Raw genomic sequence first — 15,878 nt, forward strand, 5'->3', positions numbered from 1 at the left:
GTTAGGTGCATTAGTCAGAGGGAAATGGGTCTGGGTGGGTTACTCTTCGGAGGGTCGGTGTGGAAGGTTGGGCCGAAAGGCCTGTTTCCACACTGTAGGAATCTAATCTAATCTTAAACACCAGGAGGAAATCTACAAAGGTTGTGCATAATGAAATAAATAATGGCTGGTAAAGTGGAAAATTCTGTACAGCCGAACATCCATTTCTTGAAAAAGTTGGCATTGGTAGCGTTAACAAGGCTGCTGCAGAAATTGAAAACAATAAGAAAATCTTACTGTTCAAGGTAGTTAAAGGAGTGGTGCTGAAGCTCTACTGACTTGATCTGTGCTCACGTACTCAATGCAAACTGATTAACATCACAGATGATACTAAACTAGGAAGCGTTATGGAGATGGAGATAGTGCATGGGGTCTGATAATTGTGAGTTAAATATAACCTGTAATTGGATACATTAGATTAGATTACTTACATTAGAGTACTTACAGTGTGGAAACAGGCCCTTCAGCCCACACTGACCCTTCGAAGAGCAACCCACCCAAAACCCATTCCCCTACACCTAAGACTATGGGCAATTTAGCATGGCCAATTCACCTACCCTGCACATTTTTGGACTGTGGGAGGAAACCCACACAAACATGTGCAAACTCCACACAGACAGTTGCCTGAGGCGGGAATTGAACCCGGGTCTCAGGCAGATTACTAACAGATGAAATTGAATCTGTGCAAATAGAAGACACAAGTAATGAGAAGGTGAAACAAATGCAACCAGAATATCATGGAGAAGATAGATTGATATAACTCATCGTTAAGAGAAAGAGTTATTATTTGATTTGATTTATTATTGTCACATAATAACGAGTATTTTGCATCAGTGTTTACTGTGGAGAAAGCCATGGAAGATATAGGATGTGGGGGAAATAAATGGCGACATCTTGAAAAATGTCCAACTTACAGCGGAGGAGGTGTTGGTTGTCATAAACACATAAAGGTATAAACGACATTAAGGCAACACATCCCTCTGAGCTAATCTGGTGTGCCTTAGAACTCTGTGGGAAACTAGGGAAGTGATTAGTGGGCCCCTCGCTGAGATATTTGTGTCATCGATAGTCACAAGTGAGGTGGCAAAAGACTGGAGATTGGCTAACATGGTGCCACTATTTAGGAAGGGTGGTAAGGAAAAGCCAGGGAACTATAGACCAGTGAGCCTGATGTTGGTGGTGGGCAAGTTGGTGGGGGGGAGTCCTAAGAGACAGCATTTATATATATGGAAAGACAAGGACTGATTAGGGGTAGTCTACATGGCTTTGTGCGTGGGAAATCATGTCTCACTAACTTGATTGAGTTTTTTGAAGAAGTAGCGAAGATGATTAATGAGGGCAGAGTGGTGGACAAGATCTACAGGGACTTCAGTAAGGCATTGGTCAAGGTTCCTCATGGTAGACTGGTTAGCAAGTTTAGCTCATCTGGAATACAGGGAGAACTGGCTCAAACGTAGAAGACAGAGGGTGCTGGTGACAAACTGCCTTTCAGATGGAGGCCTGTGACCAGTGGTGTGCCACAAAGATCAGTGTTTGGTCCACTGATTTTTATCATTTATATAAATGATTTGGATGTGAACATAGAAGGATAGTTAGCAAGTTTGCAGAATACACCAAAATTAGAGGTGTAGCAGACAGCAAAGACAGTAACCTCAGAATACAACAGGATCTTGATCAGAGGGCCAGTGGGCCCATGGTGTTTAATTTAGATAAATGTGAGGTGCTGCATTTTGGAAAGGCAAATGAGGGCAGGACTCATACACTTAATGGTAAGGTCCTGGGGGGTATTGCTGAACAAAGAGACCTTGGAGTACAGCTTAATAGTTTCTTGAATGTGGAGTCGTAGATAGATAGGATAGTGAAGAAGGCAGTTGGTATAATGATCTGATGAAGGAGCAATGCTCCATAAGCTAGTGTGCTTCCAACTAAACATGTTGGACTATAACCTGATGTTGTGAGATTTTTAGCATTTGGTATACTTTCCTTTCTTGGTCAGAGTGTTGAGTACAGGAGTTGGGAGATCATGTTCTGGCTGTATGGAACATTGATTAGGCCACTTTTGGAATATTGTGTGCAATTCTGGTTTCCCTCCTATTGGAAGGATGTTGTGAAACTTGAAAGGGTTCAGAAAAGATTTAAAAGAATGTTGCCAAGGTTGGAGGATTTAAGCTATAGGAAGAGACAGAATAGGTTGCGCCTGTTTTCCTCAGAGCATTGGAGGCTGAGAAGTGACCTTATGGAGGTTTATAAAATCATGAGGGCATGGACAGGGTAAATCGACAAGGTCTTTTCTCTGAGGTGGGGGAATCCAAAACTAGAGAGCATAGGTTTGGTAGAGAAGGAAAATTTTTAAAAGGGACCTAGAATGCAACCTTTTCATGCAGAAGGCAGTTCATGTATGGAATGAGCTGCCCGAGGAAGTGGTGGAGGCTGGTACAATTACAACATATTTTAGCCATCTGGATGGATATATGGAAAGGAAGGGTTTAGAGGGATATGGGCCATGATGTGCTGGCAAATGGAACTAAATTAGGTTAGGATATCTGGTTGGCATGGATGAGTTGGCCCATTTCCTTGCTGGACATCTCTTTGACTCTATGTACCTCAGGACATTGAAAAGTTTTGTTTTACATGCAGTACAGCAGATCACAACATACAAAGACATCAAGCTCAAAGGGTGATTGAACAAAGCGAGAAATACAAAGTTAAGCTGAAAAGAAGTTGTTCAAGAAGCAAGAACAACATTAGATTCAAAATTTGAGAGGTCCATCCAGAAGTCTAATAACAGCAGGGAAGAGGTTGTTCTTGAATCTGTTAGTAAAAGCATTTTTATCTTCTGCCTGACTGAAGAGGTTGGAACAAATTATAGGGGAGGCATTGGCGTAGTGGTATTATCACTAGGCTGTTAATCCAGAGTCCCAGGTAATATTCTGGGGATACGGATTCAAATCTCACCATGGCAGATGTATGGATTCGCCCATGTATTTGTCCAAATACCTTTTAAATGTTGTTAATATACCCACCACAACCACTTCTGATAGCAGCTCATCACATCTGCGTATCACCCTCTGTGTAAAAAGGTTGCCCCTCAGGTTCCCTTTTATTCTTTCCTTTCTGATGCCCTCTAGTCCTTGATGCCCAAACTTGGGAAAAAGAAAGAGTACATTCACCCTGTTCGTACCTCTCATGATTTTATACATTTCTATAAGATTCCCCCCACCCCAATCTCTTTGCTCTAAAAAAAACTCCTAGCTTGTCCACCCTCTCCCTATAGCTCAGACTGTTGAGTCCTGGCAACATTCTTGTAAATTTCTTCTGCACTCTTTCTAGCTTAATAACATCCTTCCTTCCAAGGTAACCAAAAACTGAACACAACAGGGCAGCCTCACCAATGTCCTGTACAACTGCAGCATAACTTACCAACTTTTTTAGTCAATGACCTGACTGATGAAGGCCAATGTGCCAACAGCCTTCCTCATTGCCCTGTCTACCTTTTACTCCAGTGTCGGAGAACCGTGTGCCTGACCTCCAAGGTCCCTCTGTTCCTGTCGCCCTACCATTCATCATGAGACTATTATTTTGATTTGATTTTCCAAAATGCAAGACCTCATACATCTGTATTAAACTATATTTGCCATTTCCCAGCCCACTTCCCCAGCTGATGAAGGTCTTGCTGCAACTTCTGGTAGCCTTCTTCACTGTCCATGATACCGCCTATTTTGGTGTCATCTGCAAACTTACTAATTAAACCTTGTACATTCTCATCCAAATCATTGATTTAGATAACAAACAGTAATGAGCCCAGCACAGACCCCTGAGGCACTCCACTAGTCACATGCCTCCAGTCTGACAAACATCCTTCCACTATTACCCTCTGCTTCCTACCATCAAGTCAATTGTGCATCCAATTTGCTGGCTCCCCGGATTCCATGCGATCTAACCTTCCAGAGAAGCCGACAATGTAGAACCTTGTCAAAGGCCTTACTGAAATATCTGGAATTAAGAGTCTAATGATGACCATAATTCCATTACTGATTGTCATAAAACCCATCTGGTTCACTAATCTCCTTTAGGAAAGGAAAGTTCTATCCTTACTTGGTATGGTTTACATGTGACTCCAGATCCACAGCAATGTGCTTGACTCTTCAATGCAGGGGAACCTTGATTATCTGAATGAGATGGGTGGGCACTATTTTGTTCGGATAATCGATTATTTGGTTAATCAAGTAAATGCCTTTCCTCTGGGGTTCAGAGTTTTAAAAGTCTGCTCCCCATTCAGGAGACTGCAGCAGCACACTGTGTGCAAGCCACCGCCCTTCCCCCCCCCCATTCCAACAGTGCCCCTCTTCCCGCTCCCCAACCACATTCAACACTGCCCTCCAAACAGAAGACGCAATCACTGTTGGAAACACATCTTTGACGTAATGTTTCCATCAGGACCTCGAGATCTCCTTCAGATAACCCGATTTTCGGATAATTGAGGTTCCTCTGTACTCTCTGGGCAATTAGGGAGTGGCAATAAGTGTTAGTCTAGGCAGCAACACTCAGATCCTGCGAATGAATTTTTAAAAAGCCCAGGGTGGGAGGGGTCTTTGATAATGTTGGCTCCCTTTCCACAGCAACGAGAAGTGTAGATTGTTATGACAAGGGGTAAACACTTTTGCTATTTTAACATTCAGACATACAGAAAAGCTCACCTCGCATCATAACCTATTAAAGTATGAGTGACAATTGTTTCTTTAAATATTGAGATTTAGGTAATTTTTTTGTTACTTTTATTAAACAATTTATTTAAACAATTTATTCTTTAACTCCAAGGAAAGAGAACATTAAATAACAACCTTCGAACATGTAAGCCTCTTTTGTCTGATCGATTTATCTATCTCCCACTCTACAACAACATACTGATCCAATAAAACCCCGATTAAGACTTGCAAAACAAAAATCAAATTTCAAATCTAGCTAGCTGTTGGAATTCCCTTTGTATCTTCCTCTGTAGATTTTCCTGGGTCATCTGCTGCAGATTTCATATGAAAAGGTACCTTTCAGAGAGAGGGTCTGCAGGCAGTATGGTGCTCTTTGTCTCTCTGGCTAACTGTCCAAAATGCCTGATTTTAAACCCCACAGCATTGCATCATCTCAGTGGTCGAATGTCGTCAAAACAGTAAAATTCAAATTTGATTGGGTTTTAAACTGATTGGCCAAATTTGAATTTGTTGTGTAACATAGCAACCCAGTGCAGTTATTTGTTTCTCAGTCAAATATTACATTTTAAATGTTTTCAGCACACTCTGTGCTTTTCTAGGTCCGTGCCAGCTTTTACTCTACCTTAAAGGTAACAAGATGAAGTCAATGGATGAAAGGCATGCTTGCATGATGAACTGGACTGTGTTCACAACTGTCTGTAGTTTCGTGCGGTTCTGGGCAGAGCAGTTGCTGTACTAAACCTTAATGCCTCTGGATAGAATGTTTTCTATCGTGCATCTGCAAAGGTTGGTGAGCATCTTAGTGGCCATGCCGAATTTCTCTTAGCGTCCTGAGGAAGAAGAGGCATTGTTGAGCCTTCTTGACCATTGCATCAACATGGCTGGTCTAGCACAGATTGTTGGTGATCATCACTTCTAGGAACTTGAAGTTTTTGAATATCTCCACCTCAGATTTATTGATGTAGATCAGGGTATGTCCTCCTTTTCCTGAAGTCAATGATCAGCTCTTTAGTTTTGTTGACATTGAGAGAGAGATTGTTATCTTTGCCCTATGTCACCAAGTATTCTACCTCTTTCCTGTATTCTGTCTTGTCGTTATTTGATATCTGACCTACTACAATAATGTTGTCAGTGAACATGTGGATGGAATTTGGAAGAAATTTGGCCACACAGTCATGAGTGTACAGAAAGTGCAATAGAGGGGTGAGTGTGCATCCTTGTGGGGCATCGGTTTTGACGATTGTCTGGGAAGAGATGCTGTTGTCTATCTTCACTGATTGCTGTCTGTGGGTCAAGAAGTCAAGGATCCAGTTGCAGAGGACAGAGTAGAGGCCTAGGTTAGTTTTGTTGTGATTATAGTGTTGAAGCAGAGCTGTAGTCAATAGGTAGAAGCCTGATGTATGCATCCTTATTATCCAGATGTTCCAGAGATGAGAGTAGGGCTAGGAAATGGAGTCTGCCATGGACCTGTTGCACGAGTAGGCAAATTTCAATGGATTGAGGTAGGCTGGGAAGCTAAGATTGATGTGAGCCATGACTATGTAGATTTGTCATGTACTCAACTGTAAACAACACAAGAAGCATTCTGAATTATAACGTGACATCACTTGAGTGTAAACTGAAAGGTGTCATCTTTAGAAATAATATAATTAGAAAGGGTAAAGGTACTCAATAAAGAACAAAACTGAGCTAACCACATACAGGGCGAGCACTATTTCGTTCGGATAATTGATTATTCAGTTAATCCATTAAATACGTTTCCTCTCTGGGGCTTGAAGTTTTTAAAGTCTGCTCCCCGTTCAGGAAATGAGGCAGCAGCACACAGCGCACGAGCCCCCGCCTACCCCCAACCCATCCAACACCACCCCCCGCCCCCAACACAGCCTCCCACCCGCACCCAACACTGCCCCGCCCCCCAACCCCATACAACACTGTCCCCTACCCATCCCCAACCCCATCCAACACTGACCCTTGTCCTCCCCCAAACCACATACACTGCCCCCACCCCCAACCCTGTACAACACCATGCCCCGCCCCAACCCTGTCCAAAACCGTGTCCCGCCCATCCCCAACCCTGTCCAACACCGCGCCCCGTCCCCCAAACCCTGTCCAAAACCGTGCCCCACCCACCCCCAACCCTGTCCAACACCGCGCCCCACCCACCCCCCAACCCCGTCCAACACCGTGCCCTGCCTGCCCCCAGCCCCGTCCAACACCGCGCCCCGCCTGCCCCCAGCCCTGTCCAACACCGCACCCTGCCCGCCTCCAACCCCGTCCAACACCGCCCCCCCCCCAGCTGCACCCAAACCCATTCAACACCGCCCCCCACCTGCCCCAAACCAGTTCAACGCCGTCGCCCCCCCCCCCTCGCTCCCAAACTCCAACACACCCACACACACACACGTACAGGAGATTATGTTAGAGAGGTTATCTGGGGAATGGAGTTTAGGGTACACCTCTCTGTAGAACTGAAGGGAAAGTGTGCGGAGACTGAGGGGGCAGGAGATCAGTCATTTGAGATGGTGCCTCTTTAATCACTAAACAAAAGACGCGATCACTGCTGGAAACACGTCTTTGATGTAATGTTTCTCTCGGGACTTCGACATTTCCTTTGGATAATCCAATTTTTGGATAATTGGTATTCGGATAATTGAGGTTCCTCCGTAATTTCACCACCACAAGAAAATTCCTGTTGCCCCATGACATTGCCTGTCAGTAGCCTGCCTCAGTCTGTTTGGTAGAAAGTGCCAGACTGGGTGATTTCAATGCTCTAATGCCATTCTCCAGCCTCTTTTTTTTTTAATTTAAAAAATATACTTTATTCGTAAAAAAAATCTTTGTATATATACATAGTCACAAATGCAGTTCGGTTCTAGTAGTGTATCAATGAAACAAACAAACAAACATTGGAGTTTGACACCATCCAAATAAAACAAAGACATTTCTTACACATGCAAGACTATATGCATTTGAGGCAGTGGAGGGTTGGATACTCCCACTTAACATCAGCAGAAAGATCTCAGTGGTCTTTCTCCACTGCTTCTTAGCAGCAGCTGTCCCAAGCTTTAGTGAGTCTGTTAGCACATAGTCCTGGACCTTAGAATGTACCAGTCTGCAACACTCAGTCAAGGTTAGAGTGGTGCTGGAAAGGCACAGCAGGTCAGGCAGCATCCGAGGAGCAGGAAAATCAACGTTTTGGGCAGGAGCCCTTCAAGGTCACCTCCTTGCTCTGGAAGACCAACAAGCTTTGGTCAGACCAAAGAGTGTCCTTCACTGAGTTGATGGTCTGCCAGGTGCAGTTGATGTTTGTCTCATTGTGTGTCATGGGGAATAGGCTGTAGAACTAGAGTCCTGTGTCACGGAACTACTCGGGACAAATCGTGACAAAACTGCTGTATCTTTCTCCAGACTTCCTTTGCCAAAGCACATTCCAGAAGATTGTGTAATAGTCTCTACCACGGCCCCCACCCCTACCAGCCGTTTTGAGAGCAGCGTAGACTGATCAGGTCTACATGAAGGATCTCACAGGTAATACCCTTCTCACCACCAGCCAAGTAATGCCATTCTCCAGCCTCCATTAACTTCAACTTTCCCAAACCTCTGCAGCCTGCATTTTCACAGCATATGTTGGTCTATTTGCTTTGTGTTTTGCTGTTTTACTTAGTTACAATTGCAGTTTAAAAAAAAAACATGTCAATTTCAGTTTTAGAAAGTGCTGATTTTGTTTTTCTTCACTTTTAAAACAGCTAAATCCCAAAGCTGATGACAGGATCAGTTAGGAGTAAGCAAATTAAAAGAAACATTATCTAGGTAGCCCATCAGGATACTAAATAATCATGACATCTAGATTTTGTTTATTTAGCAACAGAGAATACTCACCACAAATGTATTTGATATTTGAATAAAAATGTTAAATCTAAGAATCACTCCATCATTTACAGCAAATAAGGACCCCTCACATTCATGTTAATCATCTACGTAAGGGCAGATTGCTGCACCTTGGGAGTGCAGGCTACAGGTGTGTCCTGACCTGAAGAACATCAATTAATGCTGCACGATCCTAGCTGCTGCTTCTGAAAGAAAGTAAAATGTTTTCCTCAGTGTACAGCAGACCAAGTTATTTCACAGATTTTAATTTGACTTTTTTGTGCTATTGTGATCAAATATACAGTAAATGATTCACACGGAGATGTATTGTGTGTGGATAGGTGAGTTCTAATGCTGTAGGAAGTGTTTGGGTTCTGACCTTTTCAATGATCATAATTTCTGTTTTTATAATTTGAATGATGAAGTTCTTGTCCTTAAGTAAATTGTTTTTGTCACTCAATGAATTAAAATATTCTGCCCAATTTGTTTCAGAATCAATTTCCAAGCAACAATCTGATGTACAGAAAATAACTGGGATTGGTCATTCCTATTTGAAAGAGTAAGTTTGTATTTATATAGCACCTTTGACAATCTCAAAATATCTTAAAACACTGCACACTCATGAATTATTTTAATTATTATCATTGTTATGTTGGAAAATATGGTGGACAAGCTGCAATAAGCAGCAATAAGGTAAGTGACCTGTATTGGTGACCTTGGTTGAGGGAGACAATTTGTTTAGAATACAAGGAAAACTCTCCACCTGTTTTTATTTTCACAAAGTGCCATCTGAACAGTGGCTTCTGCAATATTCCCACACTGGAATGTCAGCCTAGATTTTGTACTGATGTAGATTTCACTTGGGAAGTTAAACTAAGACTTTTTTATAGATGTACCACAGAAATCATCCTAGTAGGGTGTGTCATAGCTTGGTATGGTAACTGCACTGCCCAAGACTGCAAGAAATTACAGAGAGTTGTGAATGTAACACAGTCCATCATGCAAACCAGTCCAGCCATTGCCTCTGTCTCAGGATTCCACTGCCTCAGCAAAGCAGCCAACATGATCAAAGACCCCTTCCACCCAAGTTATATTCTCTTCCACCTTCTTAAATCAAGCAAAAAATACAGAAGTTTGAAAACATGCATCAACAGCATGTTCCCCGCTGTTATCAGGTTTTTGAATGGACCTCTCTTATATTAGTATTGCTGTTTTTCTGCACCTTATCTATAGCTGTAACTCTATATCCTGCATTCTATTCTATATCTTGGTGTGCTTGTGTAAGGTACAATTTGTTTGAATAGCACGCAAAACAATACTTTTCACTCAATCTCAGTACGTGACGGTAATAAATCAAACCAAAATGAATGTAGCAGATAGTGTGGCATGGGTCAATGAGCTGAGGTAATCTCCCTGATATTCTCAAGGTTAACTATCCTTGAACCCACATCAATAAAAATGGGGAATGAGACATAGTGGAGAGTGTGGTGCTGGAAAAGCACAGCGAGTAATGCAGCATCCGAGGAGCAGGAGAATCGACATTTCGGGCATAAGCCTGAAAAGCCGACAGTCCTGCTCCTGGGATGCAGCCTGGCCTCCTGTGTTGTTCCAGTACCACACCCTTTGACTATGATTCTCCAGTACCTGCAGTCCTCACTTTCTCCCAGTGAGACATACTGGTCTGTCTTGTCTTTATCCTTCAAAATGGAGGCCAAGTGCGACTTCCAAGTCAGACTCTTTAAAGTAGCTTTTTTTTCCCCCCACAGGTTATCTGGTGATGACCACATTTCATATTTTGGGATCTTGCCGTGCTCAAATTAGCTGACTCACACATTGGAATAGTAACTATACTTCGGCGGTACCTAATTGGCTGTGTAGCCTTTTGAGATGGCCTGAGATTCCGAGAGTGTCTCCAGATTAACCATATTTATTCATGGATTGGTGGTGCTGGAAGAGCACAGCAGTTCAGGCAGCGTCCGAGGAGCAGTTTGATTTTCCTGCTCCTTGGATGCTGCCTGAACTGCTGTGCTCTTCCAGCACCACTAATCCAGAATCTGGTTTCCAGCATCTGCAGTCATTGTTTTTAACCTAATATTTATTCATGGTGCGCGCCTTCTGCCGATTACAGAATCGATTCGAAAACGTATGTAAATAGGCGCAGAGCAGTTACAAACATGTTTTGAACGTTTGATTTTCCTTTCTGCTGAGACAAGGTTCCTGCAATTGGGCGATTTCCACTTTCCCCTTTGAGGGAGAGTTACTCGAACAGAATTGTTCCGGTTAATTACCGAGGGGAAATTTGCTTCGGTCAGAGGCGGGTGGGCGGATCTCAGTAACACATCAATTCTGCAAAATGGAAAGTCCGGGTCAGGTTGCTGCTAATAAAACCAAGGTCGGTGTGTTCATTGCAGAATGACACTGGGCTGAGACTGAGCGAGCAACTGAGAAAGATCAGCACTGATCATGAACCACGATTCACACTCGAGACAGTTCGTCTACATGTTGATAAAGGATTATCTGAAGTTTGCATTGGAAGGACCTCAGTCAGCTCCTGCGAGTAGCAGCGCGGCTGAAACACTGCGTAAGGCGGCCTCCCTCTTCCAGGGAGCCAGAGAGCAGGAGTTTGAACTCTACATCAAACAACTCAACATCACTTCCACAGAGGACGTGAAGCGGGCGTTTCCCATTCTAATGAGCGAGATCTCCTCAGATGGGAAGGATAACTGGAGCAGACTTGTGGCTTTGTATGCTTTTTGTGGAGAGTTAGTGAGGCACTTGAAAAGGAGAGGCATTCCAGAAGAAGAACTGGTTGAGGACGTGGCTCAGTGTATGGCTCATCACACGTGGACCTTCAAAGCTGCGTGGATCAAGGAGAACGGTAGCTGGGTAGGGAATTACTTCCAAACATTCACCGCCAGATTGCCCATTGTTCTGCTGTTTGAGATCACAGATGTTTGTGTTACGGTGTTGCATTCATTCATAAAGTTTACTTTTGTTTTTTTTAACTAGGAGAAGGGGTTCGTAGAATACTTTAAACGGGAAGACACCGGTTTTGTGGATTATTTCCGGCAGAAAAGTCCCCGATTTTCATATGCAAAACTAGCAGCTGTCACAGGGATTATTGCTGCATTCTCCTTTGTGATTTACCAACACTGAAAACAGGGAAATACCTGAGCTCTTTAACACAGCATAACAGCTCAGCGGAAGAACATTGGCTCCTGACGGGAGAATCTGCATTTGGGTTTTATGAACCTTTCGTAAAGTTTGTTGCATCTCATTCGAATACATAAGGTTAAATACAGTAAGCTCTGATTTGTAATAAAATGTATATTTTTTATTTAAATAAATATTACAATGAGAAGGTTTGCATTTGTGTAGAGCCTGTCATAATCCCAGGATGCCTGGAAACACTACAGCCAAATCTACCATTTCACTGTTGTAATTGGAGAAGATGAGGAGTGCAGATGCTGGAGATCAGAGTGGAAGAGTGTGGTGCTGGAAAAGCACAGCTGGTCAGGCAGCATCGGAGGAACAGGAGAGTTGATTTTTCAAGCATAATGTGTTCATCAGGAATGGTGGGGGTGGCCCAAGGGGGCTGAGTGATAAATGGAAAGGGTTTGGGGCTGGGAAGAAGGTAGCTGGGAATGCGAAAGGTAGGTGAAGGTGGGGGTGAAGTGGATAGGTGGGAAGGAAGATGGGCAGGTAAAGAGGATGATGCCGAGTTGGAAAGTTGGGACTGGGATAACATAGGGGGAGGGGAAATTAGGAAACTGGTGAAATCGACATTGGTCCCATGTGGTTGGAGGGACCCTAGGCAGAAGATGAGGCGTTCTTCCTCCAGGCATCGAATGGTTGGAGTTTGGCAGTGGAGGAGGCCCAGTACTTGCATGTCCTTGGTGGAGTGGGAGGGGGAGTTAAAGTGTTTAGCCACAGGGCGGTGGGGTTGGTTAATGCCTTTGTCCCAGAGATGTTCCCTGAAATGTTCCGCAAGTTGGCATCCTGTCTCCCCAATATAGAGGAGACCACATCAAGAGCAATGAGCATAGTAAATGATGTGTGTGGAAGTACAGGTAAAGCTCTGTCGGATGTGGAAGGATCCTTTGGGGCCTTGGACAGTGGTGACGGGGAGGTGTGTATGCAGCGTTTGCACTTCTTGTAGTGGAAGGTAAGATGCAAGGAGTGGAGGGTAACTGTTGTAACATCACTGTCGTAACATTGGATAATCGTTAAAGGACAATATGGTAACAACCATGTCATTTGTTCGAGTGAAGTTAGATAAAAGATAAACCTTAGCTAGGACCCCAAGATATTTCCCTGTCAAAGTAGAGTTGTGGTATCCTTTACATCTATATGAGAGAACAGTTAGGAGCCTTTAAATGTTTGGGATTGGCAAAGAACATTAGAGTAGGAAATAATACATTTTGTGAATAGGAAATTGTGTTTGATGAACTTGTTGAGGCTTTTTGAAGCTGTTACAAACAAAATTGATCAAGGAGAGTTGATGGACACAGTACACTTAGGTTGGTTAAAAAGATTAAAGCGTATGTGATAGTTGATATTGTTGAATTAATGATTGACTAACAGACAGAAAACAGACTTGGAGTAAATGGATAAATTGTGACTTGTTAGGCAATGGCTCGGGAATTCCGCGAGGACCTATACACTTAATGGTAAGGTTCTGAGGAGTGTTGCTAAACCAAGAGACCTTGGAGTACAGGTTCATAGTTCCTTGAAAGTGGAGTCGCAGGTAGATAGGATAGTGAACATTTTGTATGTTTGCCTTTACTGGTCAGTGCATTGAGTACAGGAGTTGGGAGGTGCACAGGACATCGATTGGGCCACTTTTGGAACATTGTGTGCAATTCTGGTCTCCCTCCTACAGGAAAGATTGTGAAAGTTGAAAGGGTTCAGAAAAGATTTACAAGGATGTTTCCAGGGTTGGAGGATTTGAGCTATAAGGAGAGGCTGAATAGGCTGGGGCTGTTTTCCCTGGAGCGTTGGAGGTTGAGAGATTACCTTATAGAGGTTTATAAAATCATGAGGGTTATGGATAGGGTAAATAGATAAGGTCTTTTCTCTGGAGTGGGGAGTTCAAAACTAGAGGGCATAGGTTTAGGGTGAAGGGAAAAGATTTAAAAGGGACCTAAGGGGCAACCTTTTCACGCAAAGAGTGAATATATGGAATGAGCTGCCATAGGAAGTGGTGGAGACTGGTACAATTACAAGATTTAAAAGGCATCTGGATGGGTATATGAATAAGAAGGGTTTCGAGGGATATGTGCCAAGTGCTGGCAAATAGGACTAGATTACATAGATCAGTACAGCACAGTACAGGCCCTTCAGCCTCGATGTAGTGCCAGCCTTTTATCCTACTCTAAGACCAGACTAAATTATGTACCTTTCATTGTACTATCTTACATGTGCCTAGCCAAGAGTCACTTAAATATCCCTAATGTATCTGAATCTACTACCACTGCTGGCAGTGCATTCCACACACCCCCATCCCCACTCTTTAAGATAGAGTAAGTTAGGATATCCTGATCAGCATGGACAATTTGGACCAAAGGGTCCTTGGGCTCTAACTGATCACATTACATACCAATGATTTGAAGTTGGGGACCAAATGTGATTTTCCAAAGCTAAGTAGGATTAATTAATATTTCTGAAGAACGGTCGTATTGGACTTGAAACATTAACTTTGTTCCTCTCTCCACAAGTACTGTCAGACTTGCTGAGTTTCTCCAGCACTTTGTTTTTTTGATTTCGGATTTTCAGCATCAGCTGTATTTTGCCTTTATTTAGAGTCATGGAGTTATAGAGATGTACAGCACGGAAACAGACCCTTCAGTCCAACCCATCCATGCCGACCAGATATCCCAACTCAATCTAGTCCCACCTGCCAGCACCTGGCCCATATCCCTCCAAACCCTTCCTATTCATATAACCATCCAAATGCCTTTTAAATGTTGCAATTGTACTAGCTTCCACCACTTCCTCTGGCAGCTCATTCCCATACACGTATCACCCTCTGCACGAAAAAGTTGCCCTTGAGTCTCTTTTATATCTTTCCCCTATCACCCTAAACATATGCCCTCTAGTTTTGGACTCCTCCACCCCAGGGAAAAGACTATGTGTATTTGTCTTATCCATGCCCCTCATAATTTTATAAACCTCTATAAGATCAGCCCTCAGCCTCTGACGCTCCAGGGAAAACAGCCCCAGCCTGTTCAGCCTCTCCTTATAGCTCAAATCCTCCAACCCTGGCAACATCCTTGTAAATCTTTTCTGAACCCTTTCAAGTTTCACAACATCTTTCTGATAGGATGGAGACCAGAATTGCACACAATATTCCAACAGTGGCCTAACCAATGTCCTGTACAGCCACAACATGACTTCCCAACTCCTGTACTCAATTAGACTAATGAAAGAAAGCATATCAAACGCCTTCTTCACTATCCTATCTACCTGCGACTCCACTTTCAAGGAACTATGAACCTGTACTCCAAGGTCTCTGTTCAGCAGCACTCCCTAGGACCTTACCATTAAGTGTATAAGTCCTGCTTTGATTTGCTTTCCCAAAATGCAGCACCTCACATTTATCTAAATTAAACTCCATCCGCCACTCCTCAGCTCATTGGCCCATCTGGTCCAGATCCTGTTGTAATCTGAGGTAACCTTCTTCGCTGTCCACTACACCTCCAATTTTGGTGTCATCTGCAAATTTACAAACTGTACCTCTTATGCTCACATCCAATTCATTTATATAAATGACAAAAAGAACCAATCCTTGTGGCATTCCACTAGTCACAGGCCTACAGTCTGAAAAATCTTTCCGATAGGAGGGAGACCAGAATTGCCCGCAATATTCCAAAAGTGACCTCAACCAATGTCCTGTACAGCTGCAAAATGGCCTTCCAAATCCTATACCCAATGCTCTGACCAATAAAGGAAAGCATACCAAATACCTTCTTTACTATCCTATCCAGCTGCGACTCTACTTTCATGGAATTATGATCATCAAAGAACTCCAACAGATTTGTGAGGTTTGATCTCCCATGCACAAAGCCATGCTGACTATTTCTAATCAAACCCTGACTTTCCAAATGCATGTATACCTTATCTCTAAGAGTCTTCTCAAGTAACTTACTTATTACAGATGTTGGGCATACTGGTATATTGCTCCCAGTTTGTCTTCGCAGCCCTTCTTGAATAAGAGCACAATATTCACTACTAGGATCTCACCAGTGGCTAACGATGATACAAAAA

General features: G+C 43.2%; 1 protein-coding gene across 8 annotated transcripts in view; it reads left to right on the top strand.

The window, feature by feature from the left end:
- The window catches only part of LOC140468838 (bcl-2-related protein A1-like), a 55,199-nt gene extending 43,222 nt beyond the window's left edge, over nucleotides 1-11,977 (top strand). For 7 of the 8 annotated variants that reach the window (XM_072564879.1, XM_072564874.1, XM_072564880.1 and 4 more), the window contains 3 exons: nucleotides 9,105-9,171; nucleotides 11,024-11,498; nucleotides 11,622-11,977. In XM_072564879.1, coding sequence (XP_072420980.1) covers nucleotides 11,076-11,498; nucleotides 11,622-11,768 — 570 coding nt within the window. In that variant the 5' untranslated portion in view covers nucleotides 9,105-9,171; nucleotides 11,024-11,075 and the 3' untranslated portion in view covers nucleotides 11,769-11,977. Of the gene's footprint in view, nucleotides 1-8,153; nucleotides 8,274-9,104; nucleotides 9,172-11,023; nucleotides 11,499-11,621 lie in introns of those variants that run through there. The other variant, XM_072564876.1, reaches the window with a different exon arrangement.
- Nucleotides 11,978-15,878: the final 3,901 nt, after the last annotated feature.

Source organism: Chiloscyllium punctatum, chromosome 48, assembly GCF_047496795.1.
Source record: "Chiloscyllium punctatum isolate Juve2018m chromosome 48, sChiPun1.3, whole genome shotgun sequence".
NCBI lineage: Eukaryota > Metazoa > Chordata > Chondrichthyes > Orectolobiformes > Hemiscylliidae > Chiloscyllium > Chiloscyllium punctatum.